The sequence below is a fragment of the Cricetulus griseus genome (assembly GCF_003668045.3).
Source record: "Cricetulus griseus strain 17A/GY chromosome 1 unlocalized genomic scaffold, alternate assembly CriGri-PICRH-1.0 chr1_0, whole genome shotgun sequence".
Classification (NCBI taxonomy): domain Eukaryota; kingdom Metazoa; phylum Chordata; class Mammalia; order Rodentia; family Cricetidae; genus Cricetulus; species Cricetulus griseus.
The window spans coordinates 56,284,311-56,298,421 of record NW_023276806.1 but is presented as its reverse complement, the minus strand read 5'-3'; the positions used below and the strand labels follow the sequence as shown (position 1 = coordinate 56,298,421).

The 14,111-nt window shown below is 40.3% G+C and overlaps 1 protein-coding gene across 1 annotated transcript in view; it reads right to left on the bottom strand.

Annotated features, from left to right (window-relative positions):
- The window catches only part of Man1a2 (mannosidase alpha class 1A member 2), a 128,814-nt gene extending 115,991 nt beyond the window's left edge, over positions 1 to 12,823 (bottom strand). Inside the window, exon 1 of the mRNA XM_027393789.2 lies at positions 11,899 to 12,823. Coding sequence (XP_027249590.1) covers positions 11,899 to 12,200 — 302 coding nt within the window. The 5' untranslated portion in view covers positions 12,201 to 12,823. The remainder of the gene's footprint in view (positions 1 to 11,898) is intronic.
- Between the last annotated feature and the right edge of the window lie 1,288 nt (positions 12,824 to 14,111).

The following is a 14,111-nucleotide window of genomic DNA, read 5'->3' as shown; positions in this document are numbered from 1 at the left end:
CAGTCTTTGTGCTGTGTAAAGTACCACACACTTGTCAGCTCCCTGTTGCATAAATTACTTTTCAATAATGTTCATGAGCAAAAGATGATTCAATCAATTCCTTCATTTCATAAATAAAGACAGCAAAGCACAAGAAAGTTAAACACCTTATCTTAACATACTTCAATACTAAAGGCCAAGGCTAAAACTAGAGCTTCTTTTATCTTTGAGTCCAATTTTACTTTAAATATACAATGATGCCTTCCCCTGGACTATATAAATACTAAAACAAGTATTACAAGCAATGTCCTCTAAAGGAGGTATTTAACCCAATCTGAATAAACAATCTCCACCATAAATTTTGTTTCAACAATAATTTAACAGAAAAAAGTTCAGCAAAAACAACAGCAAATAAACATCTTTGGCAGAATTTGCACAAACAGAAAAATGGAAGTAACAAAATCATTTTCCCAGTCAAGAAATAAACAGACCCAGTTTGTATATTTTTGCAATTTTCAATCAAGAGGAAATACAACATATACATACATTTTTAAGAATCAGTTAATGGTGTTTAGTAGATACACAGCTTCTGGAGGAAACTTTCAAAATATAGGCATGATTTCAATGTTAGAGTATCAAGATGAGATTACTAAAACCCACTTACAAACCTGATGAAAAAACTAGAGAGGATTAAAGACATGGAAACACTCATCACATGTTTCTCATCACATGTTTCTATTCTATTTCTTTTTCCTAAAAAACGGGAAATTTGGTACTGGGGCATTGAGTACTATAAGATACAATTCCAGGAATAAGTTTGTTCTAGATTGACCAAATACAAATTATTTCTAATATTTTTGTCACTTTTTTTAACAAAAGGCCTTCATGCATTGGAAATAGATAAAATACAGTTATCTGTCCTCAAGGACCATTGTGAAAGACAGACAGATCAGGAAGCAATGATTATATAATCCTCTGAATATACCATAACAATAACAAAAGACTAAAAAAAATTCTAAAGACAGTCTAATAGCAGAGGAGCTAAAAGAGTAAGTCAAGCAAGCTAATAATAAAGGACACAGAACTCAAAATAACAAGAACACTTAGGTTCTAAAAAAAAAAATCACCATTAGAAAAAGTATTTTTAAAAACCTCAAAGTATTTTTAAAGCACAGATGTACACCAGTCATGACAGAAAATAATATTTTGCTTAGAAATAGATAACATACCATGAGCATTCATCTCTGCTAAGTAAAACCTGCTAATGTTGGGGGCTACACTTCCAAAAGCTTAAAGGAGTTCCTTAAGGTCTGCAAAAGCTCTAAAATGCTCTGCTAAACTCTACTGTGGACTGATTCCCTGAGCCCTCCCGAGACCCACCCCTTTTTATTTCTTCAGCTATGCATAAGACAGGTGATGGACATTTCTTAGTGCCACTGTAATGTTACAAGATTTCTATCCTGTATAGAGGCACAGTCCAATGTTGACTGAAATGACCATTGCACAGACCATCTTCCTGGATTATAGATAGTCTACCTTTATTATCAGAAAAGCTACCTGGATATGGACACAGAGATAAACTCCATTTCCACTGATAATAAAAAATCAGTAGCAATTTTAAAGTCTCTGTGTTTTAGATTTTTAAAAAAAGACAACCTTAACCTACACTAAATAAATCAATGTCAATATTTTAGAAGGAATATCCAGAGACCACGAATTTGATATTTTAATAAGGAAGCCCAAAAGAAGAAATAATAAGAAAAAAAAATATTTCCTAGTCCTAGAACTCTTTTTACAAAGCCAAAGAAAATTTTGTAAAAGCTATCCTAACTTTTGGAGGAAATAAACTAGATTTAAGCAAACTTTATTTTTATTTCCTTAAAACATTTGTATGTTTGTTTGGTTGGTTGGTTTTTTGAGACAAGGTTTCCTCTCTGTAGCCTTAGCTGTCCCCAAACTGGCCTTGAACTCAGAGATCTGCCTGCCTCTGCCTTGTGAGTACTGGGATTAAAGGTATGTACCATAAATAATGATGATGATAGTAATAATAAATTCTGCCCACCAATAAACACTATCTACCTATTATGGCATTTAATACTCATCTCTTATAATATCCAATACAAGAATAAAAAAATACTCTGTGGCTTCAAAATGTTTAACTAATAATGCAAAGTTACAGGCATTTTTGATTCAGATAAAAATTAGGCTTTAAATAAGAACATACCAAATGTTACCCTGTGAGTGAGTAGCTCTCAGTACAACATCTCCCAGATTACACTTGAGAAAAAAATAGAAATGATTTAAAGTGGAGAAAAAACAGAAAACTCAGACCATCAAAAAACAAAATCAACAACCAACCAGCCATCACAAAATTAGCCTCAGAATTCGAACAAATTGTTCACTAACCTATAACCATACTTGGATTTAAAACACCCAGGTCTTCCTTCATACCCAATCTGCCACCCTAGCAAGTGCTCCCTATCTCAGTGAAGAGCCAAAAGTCTACCCAAGACAAGTTCGAACCTTCACACAATATACATACACACATACAAACATATTATAAAAAATATTTATACAGAGCCCTTCGTACTTCTTACCTCATCTTCCAATATCCTTCATTCTATCTGAGAGCAACTCTTGGATGAGCTAGCTGTGCAGAGGAACTAGGAAGAACTATACTCTGAGTGATGAAGGAATCATACAGACTATCCATACTGCCAACTGTATTCTGAATTTGAGAACTACACAAAAACCTACTCCAACAATAAGATAGTTACGTCTATGAATACAGACTATTTGTTTTCCAACTACAGAGCTGGAAAGGGTGCTCAGTCAATATTCTCATCCAAACAACAACAATAAAGAAACCTACTCTAGTCTGTTGTCCAGAAATATAAAATGTACAAAGACTGTTGTATATATTTCACATCTAAGTAAAGAGAAGCAAGACAAACAACTATGAGCTAAATGGTGTAAATATATTACAAAGATCATGGATTATCCAACAGACTTACTATAAATCAGCAAACCTGCAAAAGAACCTATATATATATATATATATATATATATATATATATATTTTCTGATACCCTGGAAGACTGAGGCAGGAAAGTCTGAGCCTCATATCAGACCTTGTCTCAAAATAAAATAAACATGTTAGGGGGGTCTAAAAACATAGAAGAGGAATCAAGTGAGTACAAAATGGAAAGAACATTAAAACTGCAATACTGATATTTACAATCTCTAGCTCATACCATAATGGTTCATTTTAATTATGAACTTGATTGGAATAAGAAACCTGAGGATGTTAGTTAATAAGGCAGTCCACTGAATGTGTCTGTATGATTTCCAAAGAGATTAACTAGATGGAGGAACCCACCCTGAAGATGAGTAGTACCATTCCACTGACTGGGGTCAAGAACTAGACAACAAAGGGGAAAGGAAAAAGCCAAACAAACCCTGGCATTCCTTTCCTCTAGTTCTTGGTCAGGACCATGCCTTCCCCACCACTGCATGCTAAGCTAAAAGCCAAAATAAACCCTCTACCTTTAAGTTGATTCCTGTCAGATATTTGGTCACAGCAAAGAAAAAGTAACTAATAAAGAAAGTTGGAACCAAGAAGTAGGGCTGTCACTGCTGTGACAGCCTGTCCACATAGTTTACAATCCTTTAGAACTGGTTTACAGGAGGAATTTGAAAGATTTTGGATCTGTGAGTATAACTCAGTTTCTTAAAATGTGGGTCACAACCACAGATGGAAACATGTAACTGAATGTAAGAGGCATGAAAATATGGCAACAGGACACATGCAATACCCCAAGATGCATTCAATATCAAACTGTGGTGTTTCTAGCAATGCTCACCCAAATTGCATCACATGACTTCACTGCAACCTGTATTCTGAACACATGAAATGGGCGCTTTATACTGTGCATGCCACCATACGCCATGCAATGCAATAAACTCTCCTGAAACTCAGCTTCAAGAACATTGTTGTTATGAGCCTCAATGTTTTTCTTGTACATATGTTTTTCCTTAAACAGAAAAATAATTCAATTATAATAACCAAAGCCTTCTAATATTTTAATCAGCATGTATTAGTTTATCTCTGTGTAATGTTAAAATGTTTGATTTTTAAAGATGCTATTTCCGATGCTGAGAAGTTTTATTTTAAAAATCATTAAATGAACTTTGGCTTGAGATTATGGTACAATTTCCAGCAATATCTGAAAAGACTTTAAAGGTACCTTTTGTGGGCCAGCTGGATGGCTCAGCAGGTGACTGCACCTGCCATCAAGCCTGATGGCCTTAGTTCGAACCTCAGAACCCACCTTGTGGTAAGAGAACACCAATACCCACAGGTTGTCCACATGGGTTCCATATGAGCCCTGAGGCATGTGCATACTCAGACACACACACATACACACACTAAATAAATAAATAAATAAGTACATGTAAAAACATAAAAAGATAGTTGTGTACATTTTGCTATTTTATACTAATTTATGTGAAGTAGCATTCTCAGCATTGATAATTATAAAATTAAATACTAATCAACTCTGAAAAATGAAGATGGTCTGTGTCCTGCAGCATCAAATATGTAGTCAAGACTTCTTTTTTTTTGAAGTGGCCTCAGATTTATTTATGTAAAAATAAACACATCTATATCATTAGTATGCAAACTTGCTTTTATGCTTAATAAATGGTAAGGTTATGTGAAAAATCAAAGAACAATTTTTTAAATTATTTATTCTATGTACATTAGTGTTTTACCTGCATGAATGAATGTCTTTATGAGGGTATTGGATCCTCTGGAACGGGAGTTACAGACAGCTGTAAGCTGCCATGTGGGTGCTGGGAACTGAACCCAGGTCCTCTGGAAGAGCAGTCAGTGCTCTTAACCTCTGAGCCATCTCTCCAGCCCCAAAGAACAATTTTTAAATAAATCTGATTTACTGTAAATAAATTTTTGATATCTATATCTAATATATATAGGTTTTTTTTTTCTGTTATTTTGGGCAACAGGAGTCAAAAGTGGCAAGAGTTTTAAGTCCTTGGGTGATGCACTGGAATGCTATAACTGGAACTTAACAGGCCATTATGGTGGGAGTGCAGACAACCGGAGAACCAATAAAAATGCAGACAGTGAAATTAAAGTTCACAAGGCCTCAGACAGAAATAAAGACTCAGCTGGAAACAGGACTAAAAGACATCCATATTACATTGTGGCAAAAAATACAGCTGTGTCTGACTGTGTCCAGACAACTTGAGCAAGGCTGAATTCAAAAGTAATGGACTAATTTGTTTAGCAGAGGAAATTTCACAGCAGAGCACTGAGCCTGTGGTATGGTTACTACCCATTGCTCTCGCCCAGATTAATGGAGAGAGAGAGAGAGAGAGACAGAGAGAGAGAGAGACAGAGACAGAGACAGAGACAGAGACAGAGAGAAGAAGAAAAATAGGGAAAATGTACAATTTAGCCAGGAAAGGAATATGAGTAAGCTTAGATTAGATATGGCAGACACAGGCAAAGAATCTGTTATTAAGGAAATTAAGGCTCATCAGTTAGGAGGTAGATGCACTGCTCTTGCGGAGACCCTTACAGCACCCATATCAGAAGGCTTGCAGCCAACACCTTCTTGTGGCCTCCTTGGACACTTGCACTTATATGCACAAACATATACACATGTAATTAAATAATCTAAAAAACATTTTCTTTAGGTGGAAGGTTTGAGAGATTAAGATGAAAGAGAAATCACTTATTTTGTACTAGCACAACAACAACAAAAAGGTCCCTATGGGTCCAAAAAGATGGGTTAGTGGGCAGACACTTATTGCCAAGCCTTACAACCTGAATTCAATTTCTGTAATCAACACAGTATAAAGAACTAATTTGTTCTCTGAGCTCTGTGTGCACCATGGCATGTGTACAACACACACACACACACACACACACACACACACACACACACACACAGAATATTTAAAAATTTAAAAAGTAATATTCCCTTATAGGACAAGACCCCACCCACTGAAGACTTAGCTTGTAAAATGCAAATTCATATGAAAAGAGCCTGCACTCAGAATACTGCTGAAGGAGTTTCTTACTGAAAAGTAACTGACCTGGGGAAGTGTCTTCTGAGATTCAACTACCAACGCACACAGAGGCCATGTGAAATAGGGTACAGACTATATTTTGAGCTGGTAGTAAAAATTGGTGGGGTTGTACACAGAGTGCTACTTTCACAGAATTACAGGGTGATGGAGGCTTGTACCAAGGTTTCAGAAAATCCCCAAAGCTAGCCCAACACAATGCAGAGGCCACTGCATAAAGTTATAAAGGTGAAACCTAAGTCACATTAGAGACCCCAGGAAGATGGAGATGCTACAACCAGACATATCTACCAAAAATACTGTAGGGAAGGAATGGGACCAGCCTAAGAGAGAAATGGCTAGGTGTACTGTATTGTAGACAACAAAACTGGAAGGGAATGAGTACCCAAGGTTGTTGGAGCCCATATGGGATCAACCAAGAACCCTGGCTACCAGACATGGATTTGGTATATGTCCTGTCTGATTTCAGTCTTGCTTTTGGCCCTATCTTTCTTTGCTATGCCCTCATTGCTACCTTTAGGAATAGGGATGTTTACTCTGTGTCATTGAAAATGAAAATATATAACTTACTTTGCTTTGTTTTAAATCTTACTGGACGATAGACTTACATAGTTAAAAGACTACTCTGAGTCTCAAAAGAGAGTTTAGATTTTTGAATAGTGTTGAACTCTGAGCTACTACCTCTGCTATCCAGAAACTCAGTGAGTTCAAGTACAGCATAAGACAACAAGGAGTTGGCTAGTTTCAGCAAGCAGTCTCCAGCTGTAAACATGGAGAGGAAGCTGCAGTTGCTAGCTTTTGTATAGCCTGATCACTTATCAGTAAACACTCAAATCTTTCTGAGCCTGAACCATTTGGGGAACAGATTTGCCAATTTCCCATGGGTCCACTTGGAGTCCATTTCAACAATAAACATTCACTAAGAATTTCACTCACTCAGGGCTTCCTCCACTCCCTACAAGACACACAGTCAGGAATTTCTGTCAAGGGTGTTTTCAAAAACATTTAACTGAGAAAAAAACACCCACCTAACATTGGGGAGCAACATCCCATGGGCTAGATGAAGGGCTAAATAAAAAGAGAAAAAGGAGAAAGCCAGATAAACTTTGGAATTCCCTTTTACTGCTTCCTCAGCACTACAGACCAAGTTGCTCCCACTGCCATGAGCTTCATTCCTCAACTGTGAGGTAAAATAACTTTGCCTGTAAGTTACTTCCTGTCTAGCATTTAGTAGAAAAATAACCAATATATGCACTAAAAAACAATGATGAATCATAAGCAAAAAAACAACAATCATGATGTGAATAAAGAACTCAAAGGACTGGAGAGATGATGGTTCAGTGGTTAAGAGTACACAAGTTCAATTCCCAGGACCCACATCTAAAAGCTCACAGTGGCCTATAAAACTCCAGCTACAGGAGATCGAACACCTCCTCTGTTTGGCCTCCACAGGTACCTGTGCACGTACATGTCATACACACAGAGAAAGATACTCACATAAATAAAACTAAATCTAAGAAAGGAGAGAATTCAAGAATCTCTCACTACAGCTGCGGGATTTCATTTTTGTTTGGGTTTGTGTTTTGTTTTTGAGACAACATCTCACTATATAGCCCTGGGTAGTCTGGAACTCATTATCTAGACCAGGCTAGCCTTGAACTCATGGAGATACACCTGCCTCTGTTTCCACTGTGCCTTACTTATTAAGCCATCTCTACATCCAGCTAACGTACACATTTTGTCTGATGTAACTAGTAATGGCCACTGCAGGTTCAAAATGATTACATCTAGTTCACTATCATATAGCCACCAAATAAAAAAACACAATTTTCACTTTAGATCCTTCTACTCCAAAACCTACATTTTTTCCCCTTTAAGAGAACTACCAGAAATAAACACACATGACTCTCAAGTACTGAATTCAAACTAACATGATCCTAACTAAAGGATAACTTAGAAATATACATTCAATGTTTTAAACACATGCACGCACCAAGAGGGTTCCCCAAGCTCATCTGTGCAATATCATTTGCATAAGTAAATATCAGTTTCAAAATGAAAGACTGATAAATGGATTGAAACTGCCTATTACATACACAAACTAGAAAGATGACACTTTATGTAGATCATCAAACATTGTAATAACATTAATGCACACTAACAAATTCCTATTAGCAACAATTTAACATCACAAATGTAATTTTAAAATATTGGTATTGTTTGTCCTATTATCACTTGACAGTTGACTGGTACTCTGAAATACTTTATAAACATTTTTTATAAACATGCTTTATAAACATGTAAAAAGTTTATCAAAAATGTATAAACTACTTAGCAAAAGGGAACATGCTAAGATATCCTCAAGCAAATATATTAATTCCATATAATACCAATCGTGTAAATAAAGGCAAAAATAACAAAAAAAGTAAATTTTTAAAAAGGCATTAATAGAAAAAACTTTTGTATTAATCCAAGATCATGCAAACCAGAAACTCAAAAGTTAGCCTGGACTCTCTCCTCCTACATTAGCCTCTATATTCAGCCAAACACAAGTCTCTAAAACTTAACTCAATTTCATTTCTCCACTAATTTCTCTTATTCACTAGTATTACTGCTATGGCATAAGCCAATATTCTGTGTCCTAGACCCTCAAGCCTTGGCTGTTCTCCTATACTAAAGTAACTGGTTTTGTCTTTTTAAATTCAAAATGATGGTGTTCCTTTGCTTCAGTGACTTCCCATAGGCTACTCAGGATGAAGACCAAAATACTTAGCAACAGACCCTTGAATCCAGCCTAGAGATGCAAACCTAACTACCGGCAGGCTAAGTACTGATTTATTACATTACTTATCTGACACCTTAAGTGAGTGACATAAAATGGAGAGCACAAGCCTGTCCAGAGGGAGTCAGAGGGAGCCAGATTCCAACCAAGTGTTAGCCATCTGAAAATACACCCTGGAATACGGATCTAGCCTCAAAGTCTTTTAGGAAATTATCAGCGATCCAGACTTTCACATCAATCTCCCAGTTTGTGCATGCTAATAACTAACTCAGGCTTCTATGACCAGGGAATAGACAGGAACTGTAAGCCACATCTGTCTACTTGCTTCACCTGGCCACACAACTACACAGCCTACTACATCAGTCATTGGAACAATTCTTGCAGCCTTGAGGATGTCAAGCTTTTTTCCCACTAGGACTCTCAGTGCAGCCTCTGTTCCTCCCATTACTATACTTCAGTTAGCTTTCTTCACGTTTCAGAGCCCCTCCTCCCTCAATGAAACCTTCCTCTTCTCATTGCTCTCTACCTCCACGACAAATGCTAGACAGTCACTCCCTAAATTCTGATTGCTCTGAGTACAACTTTCTAGCTCCCCAAACCAAAATCACCTTTTAAATGTCCACTAACCTCTCCACATGGGAGGCTCCAGATGGGCAGTCTGAACAATATTTACTGTTAGTTAATAACTTGGCTATAAAATAATGTAGTTACAAAATGTTCCTCTTAAAATAGTTACCAAACTGTACCTAGCTTTTCAGAAACATAAAATGCTTAAAGCAGAGTCAGAATTATAATATCCCAACTATAACAAGTGATAATAACCTAACATATATTGATAATTGGCTGAATGCTGTGCACAATATTGAGAACTCTGCACATATTATATCACTCAGTACATAACAACCTGTAAAGTAGATGTCACAGTCATACAGAGGGAAACAATTGGAGCTGATTAAAAATTAGCTCAAAAATCACACATTTTAGTCACTGAAAAACTGTAAAATGACTAACTCCTGAACTTAAACCCATACTATGCTACCTAATGCATTCATAAAGAAACACTAACCCAACAAGTAGCTCTTAAACACCATTTACAGGAAATATGGCCATGATTTGCCTCCAATCGCCTAGTAAATTGAGGTTCCTCACTCCTGTCCCTAGCCCTTACACACACACACACACACACATACACACACACACACACACACAATTTTTGCCTTCTATATTACAAACACAAAAAATAAGTATGATCTCAATTACAAACAATTCTATAAAAATACTTTCTGAATTATTCTTAATCAAGTTCATATTTGCACATTAATTTGCTGTAGTTTTAAATGTATACTTAATTTTAAATGTATTTGCTTGCTCAAAGTAAAATTATTCTTAATAGAGTGTTTGCAGATGAGAGGAAGCAACAAAATACTAAACAAAGATAAATACAAACTGTTAATGCTGTGGAAATAGATAATACAGAGGTCCTTCACTACTTGAACTCTCAACACATGAATTCGAACTGTCTGACTCGGTAACCAAGCAAATGCAATACATATATATCATTTGCTAGCTTGACTCTTCCTATCTCAAACTAAGGATGCAGCTCACCAACCACCCCTCAGCTATCAGAACTCCTGTTTCTCACAACAAACTCAGGAACCAGGTGTTCTCAGTAACAACAACATATATACATACATTCATGGGCTATAATGTTTAAGGGTTGTTATTTACAAGACTTAAGTAGACCTTTTTAAAATTGTGCAGTAAAATGCACATATCTACATGTTCATTCTAATTTGTATTTTAACTTCAACCAATTGAGAATTTTTTCTTAACTCTCTAAATAGAAATTCATTAAACTAAAAATTAGAAATTTCTAGAAAACTTTTACCCATACAAAGGAAGCTCCTTATTAGTACATGACAGATAACCATAATAGCTAACTGACATTAATGCATCACTGCTGTCAAAGAGCTCTAATGCCAGCCTTAAATACATTCTTTCCCAAATGCTCATCATATCTTATATACATACCATGGGAAATAAGGTTGTACAGAAAAACTGCTTTATTTTTCTCAGCAGATATTTCCCAGACCAAATAAGATTTTTCTCAGAGAAAAATTAAAGAATCTAAAAGTACTTAAATTGAAATATCAAAAAAATCCCAAATTATAGAAAAATGGTATGAAACCCTATTAGAAGTACTCCATAAGGTAAAACCAAAAGTCAATGAACCACCAGGCAAGCAATGATTAACTATGCTGACAAATGGAGAAAGCCCTCATTACAATAGTGTATTGTCCCAAATATTTAACTTGGGCTCACATTTGAATCTAGGCTTTTCAAAATCCTCACGCTTAAGTTCCACTGCCAGTTTTCTACAGGGAGGGGTTCTTTCTATCATTCGGGTGGTCTCATCTCAAATACATAATTCTTCCTCACACATTCGATAATTAGCTTATGAGAGAAGAGACACTTTTGCAAAGAGTGAATTGCCTCCAAAGTAGTCTCTTAGGTAAAAATACAGAAATGACTTAAAGGCTTGTGCAAGCAGAGCTTCCAATTCATCTTCACTATAACCCCCACCCCAAGAGCTCGGTTCAGATTAACTGACCAAATTATAGTAGTTGGAAACACACCACCCACATCTTACATTAAGACAAACAAAAAAATAAGAGCACACGCCAGAGCTTGGACTTGTTGGGTGAGCGAAGTCTAGCAGCTGTCAAGATTCAATGACTTCACAGGGTAGCAACACGTCCTGGATGAGCGCACCCTGAATCCCCTATCTCCACTCCCAGCTGTCCACAGCAGAGGAGTCTGAAAACTAAGGAACTCTAGCAGTCCTTCCAGGCTATGGCTCCACTCAGCTAGGTATGAGCCAGCAACGTTTAACACTGACGTTTTACTGAAAAAAGAAAAAGAAAAAGAAGGAAAAAAGCAAAAGCAAAAGCAGTGAACTGTTCCTTGCTCTACCAAGAGAGAGCCTAAATTTGAGAGTATCAGAATTTGAAAAACAAACGAACCTGTGTCTGTGTTCGTCGGGTCCATGGATCAGGAAGACTCCGGGGTTTTTAGCCCCTTTGCCGGCATCTACGTGAGGAATTAACACATCTTCTAAGCCCAGATCAAAGCGTTTGTGTTTTGAAGAGTCTGGAAGGAAGAAGAATGCCCCAAAACACAGGGTGATGAAGGCACTAAGAATAAGGAGAAGGATAAACTTCTCGGAGAGTCTCAAGGTAGCCCTGTGGTGTGGGAAGGAGGGCGGCCCCAGGTTCAGAGGTGGTATCCTACGACCAGACAGGGGCAGCAGCGCGGGGGTAGTCATCGTTTAGGCTCTTGGACGGAATACTTTATAAAGTTCTCATCTTATATCAAACGTACAAGACATCGAACCGTTTTTCAAAACCTTGGCAAAAATGAATAAACTCAATTTCCCTCCTTTCAAAGGATTGTTGTGCTTTTTTGTTTTTACGAAGCCACCTCTTTCACGCTCTCCGATTACATCCAGAAGCCCGGGTGACCTCCCAAGCGATCGCTGGTCTCTGTCCGGTAAGATCTTCTCGCCATTTGGCTCTCAGTGCCTCACCGGGTGATCGCCGAGTCTCCTCTTCATTCCCGGGAGTGGACCGGGCGAGCCTCACTGCAGAGAAGCTGCAAGGTGGGTTCTGCCATGCCCGCGCCCCGGCGCGATGCTCAGAGGCGGCCACCCGCCCGGGTGGGCGTCCGGCGACACGCTGACTTGCAGCAGGTCCGTCCACTTGATCGCGTCCGGAGCCTCCGCTCCGCCGCTCCTCAACCTCCGCGGTTTCCGAGCAGCGGCGCCGGGTGTAGCAGCGGCAGCGGCGAGACTCAGCCGGGGCCGCGAGGGCGACGGTGTCCCGAACACCTCAGCGCCCGCGCCGCCGCGCGCTCTGTCAGGAGCGGAACTTCCTCCTCTGCCGAGCGGCCGCCCCCGCCCGGCTCCTCCTCCTCCTCCTCCTCCTCCTCCCTCCTCCTCCTCCTCCTCCTCCTCCTTCTCAGCGAGCCCCGCCGCCCGCTTCCCGGCCGAGCCCAGCCGCGGGAGCCGAGCCCCCGCGCCTCGGCGGCGTGCGAGGTAACCGGGCCGCGGCCCTCGGACCGACCACCGGGGGGCCGGCGCCGGCTCATTCCTCGCACCGCCTGGGAGAGGCGGGCGGCGGGAGCGCGGGGCGAGCAGCCGCGCCTCGGGCGGGCGCAGGGCGGCTCCGACTGGCCCGGCCTCGGTGGCTCGCACGCTCTCGCCGGCGGGCAGCAGCAGCAGCGGCGGAGCGGACCGCGGCCCGGGGCTGGTCCCCGGCCTCTGGAAGCCGCGGAGGCACCGGCTGGCGCGAGCGGAGCTGCTGCGGGGGCGCGGGCCGGCCTGCCGCCCCGACTCGCGAGTGGGCGTCCCGGGCGGCGGAGTGTGAGGTGCGCGCGCACGCTCCCGGCCGCCGCGCCCCTCCCCCGCCGGCCGGGCCGCTCGGGCCTGGCCGCTGCCGGGAGCTCCGAGCCCCCGGAAACCTCCGCGGCCAGACGAGCGGGACCGAGCGCCCGGGTCTGGGAAGTGGCCCTGGGATCTGGGATTACCGGAACTGACGGATTCCGGGGGCCAAGGCTGGCGCCTGCCTCGCTAACACACACTCGGGCCCGGGGTTTAACTGCAGAGTCTCAAACTTCCACGCGTTCTTGGGCACGCGAGGCTGGATGAAGGAGGTGGCACTAGCCACGTGCCGGTTCCGTGTTAAAATGGCAGCCTTGCCCTTTCAACTGGGTTCCTTCCTAAGGAATCCGGCTACCTGTGTAGGACAGGCGAGTCCTCATGGTTCAGTCCCTAGGACACACTCTGTAATCATCTTCACCACCACCACCACCCCCCAAAAAAGATAATAGAGATGAATGAGCAGGTGTTGAAACCCAAAAGGACAATATTGTTGAAGTTGAGGCTTAGTAGCAATCGGAGTCAGTTCTGTTATCTATAATCTAGAGAAGACCCAGGTTGTGGTTAAGTATAATGGGTTTCTTAGCAGTGCATATGTATTCTTGGAGCTAATTTGCTTTCAGCTTATTTTTTTAATTTTAATATTTACTTTGTGTTCCTTGTACACATCCTCACTGGTGGCTGGTAATTGGCGAGGGGCCCAGAAATGGCAGGGGTGGGAAGTCAGCCTGAGAAGCTCCATGTTCCTTAGCAGGATTCAGAACTACATCTCAGTAGAAATTTCTAAAAGCTCAGCATATC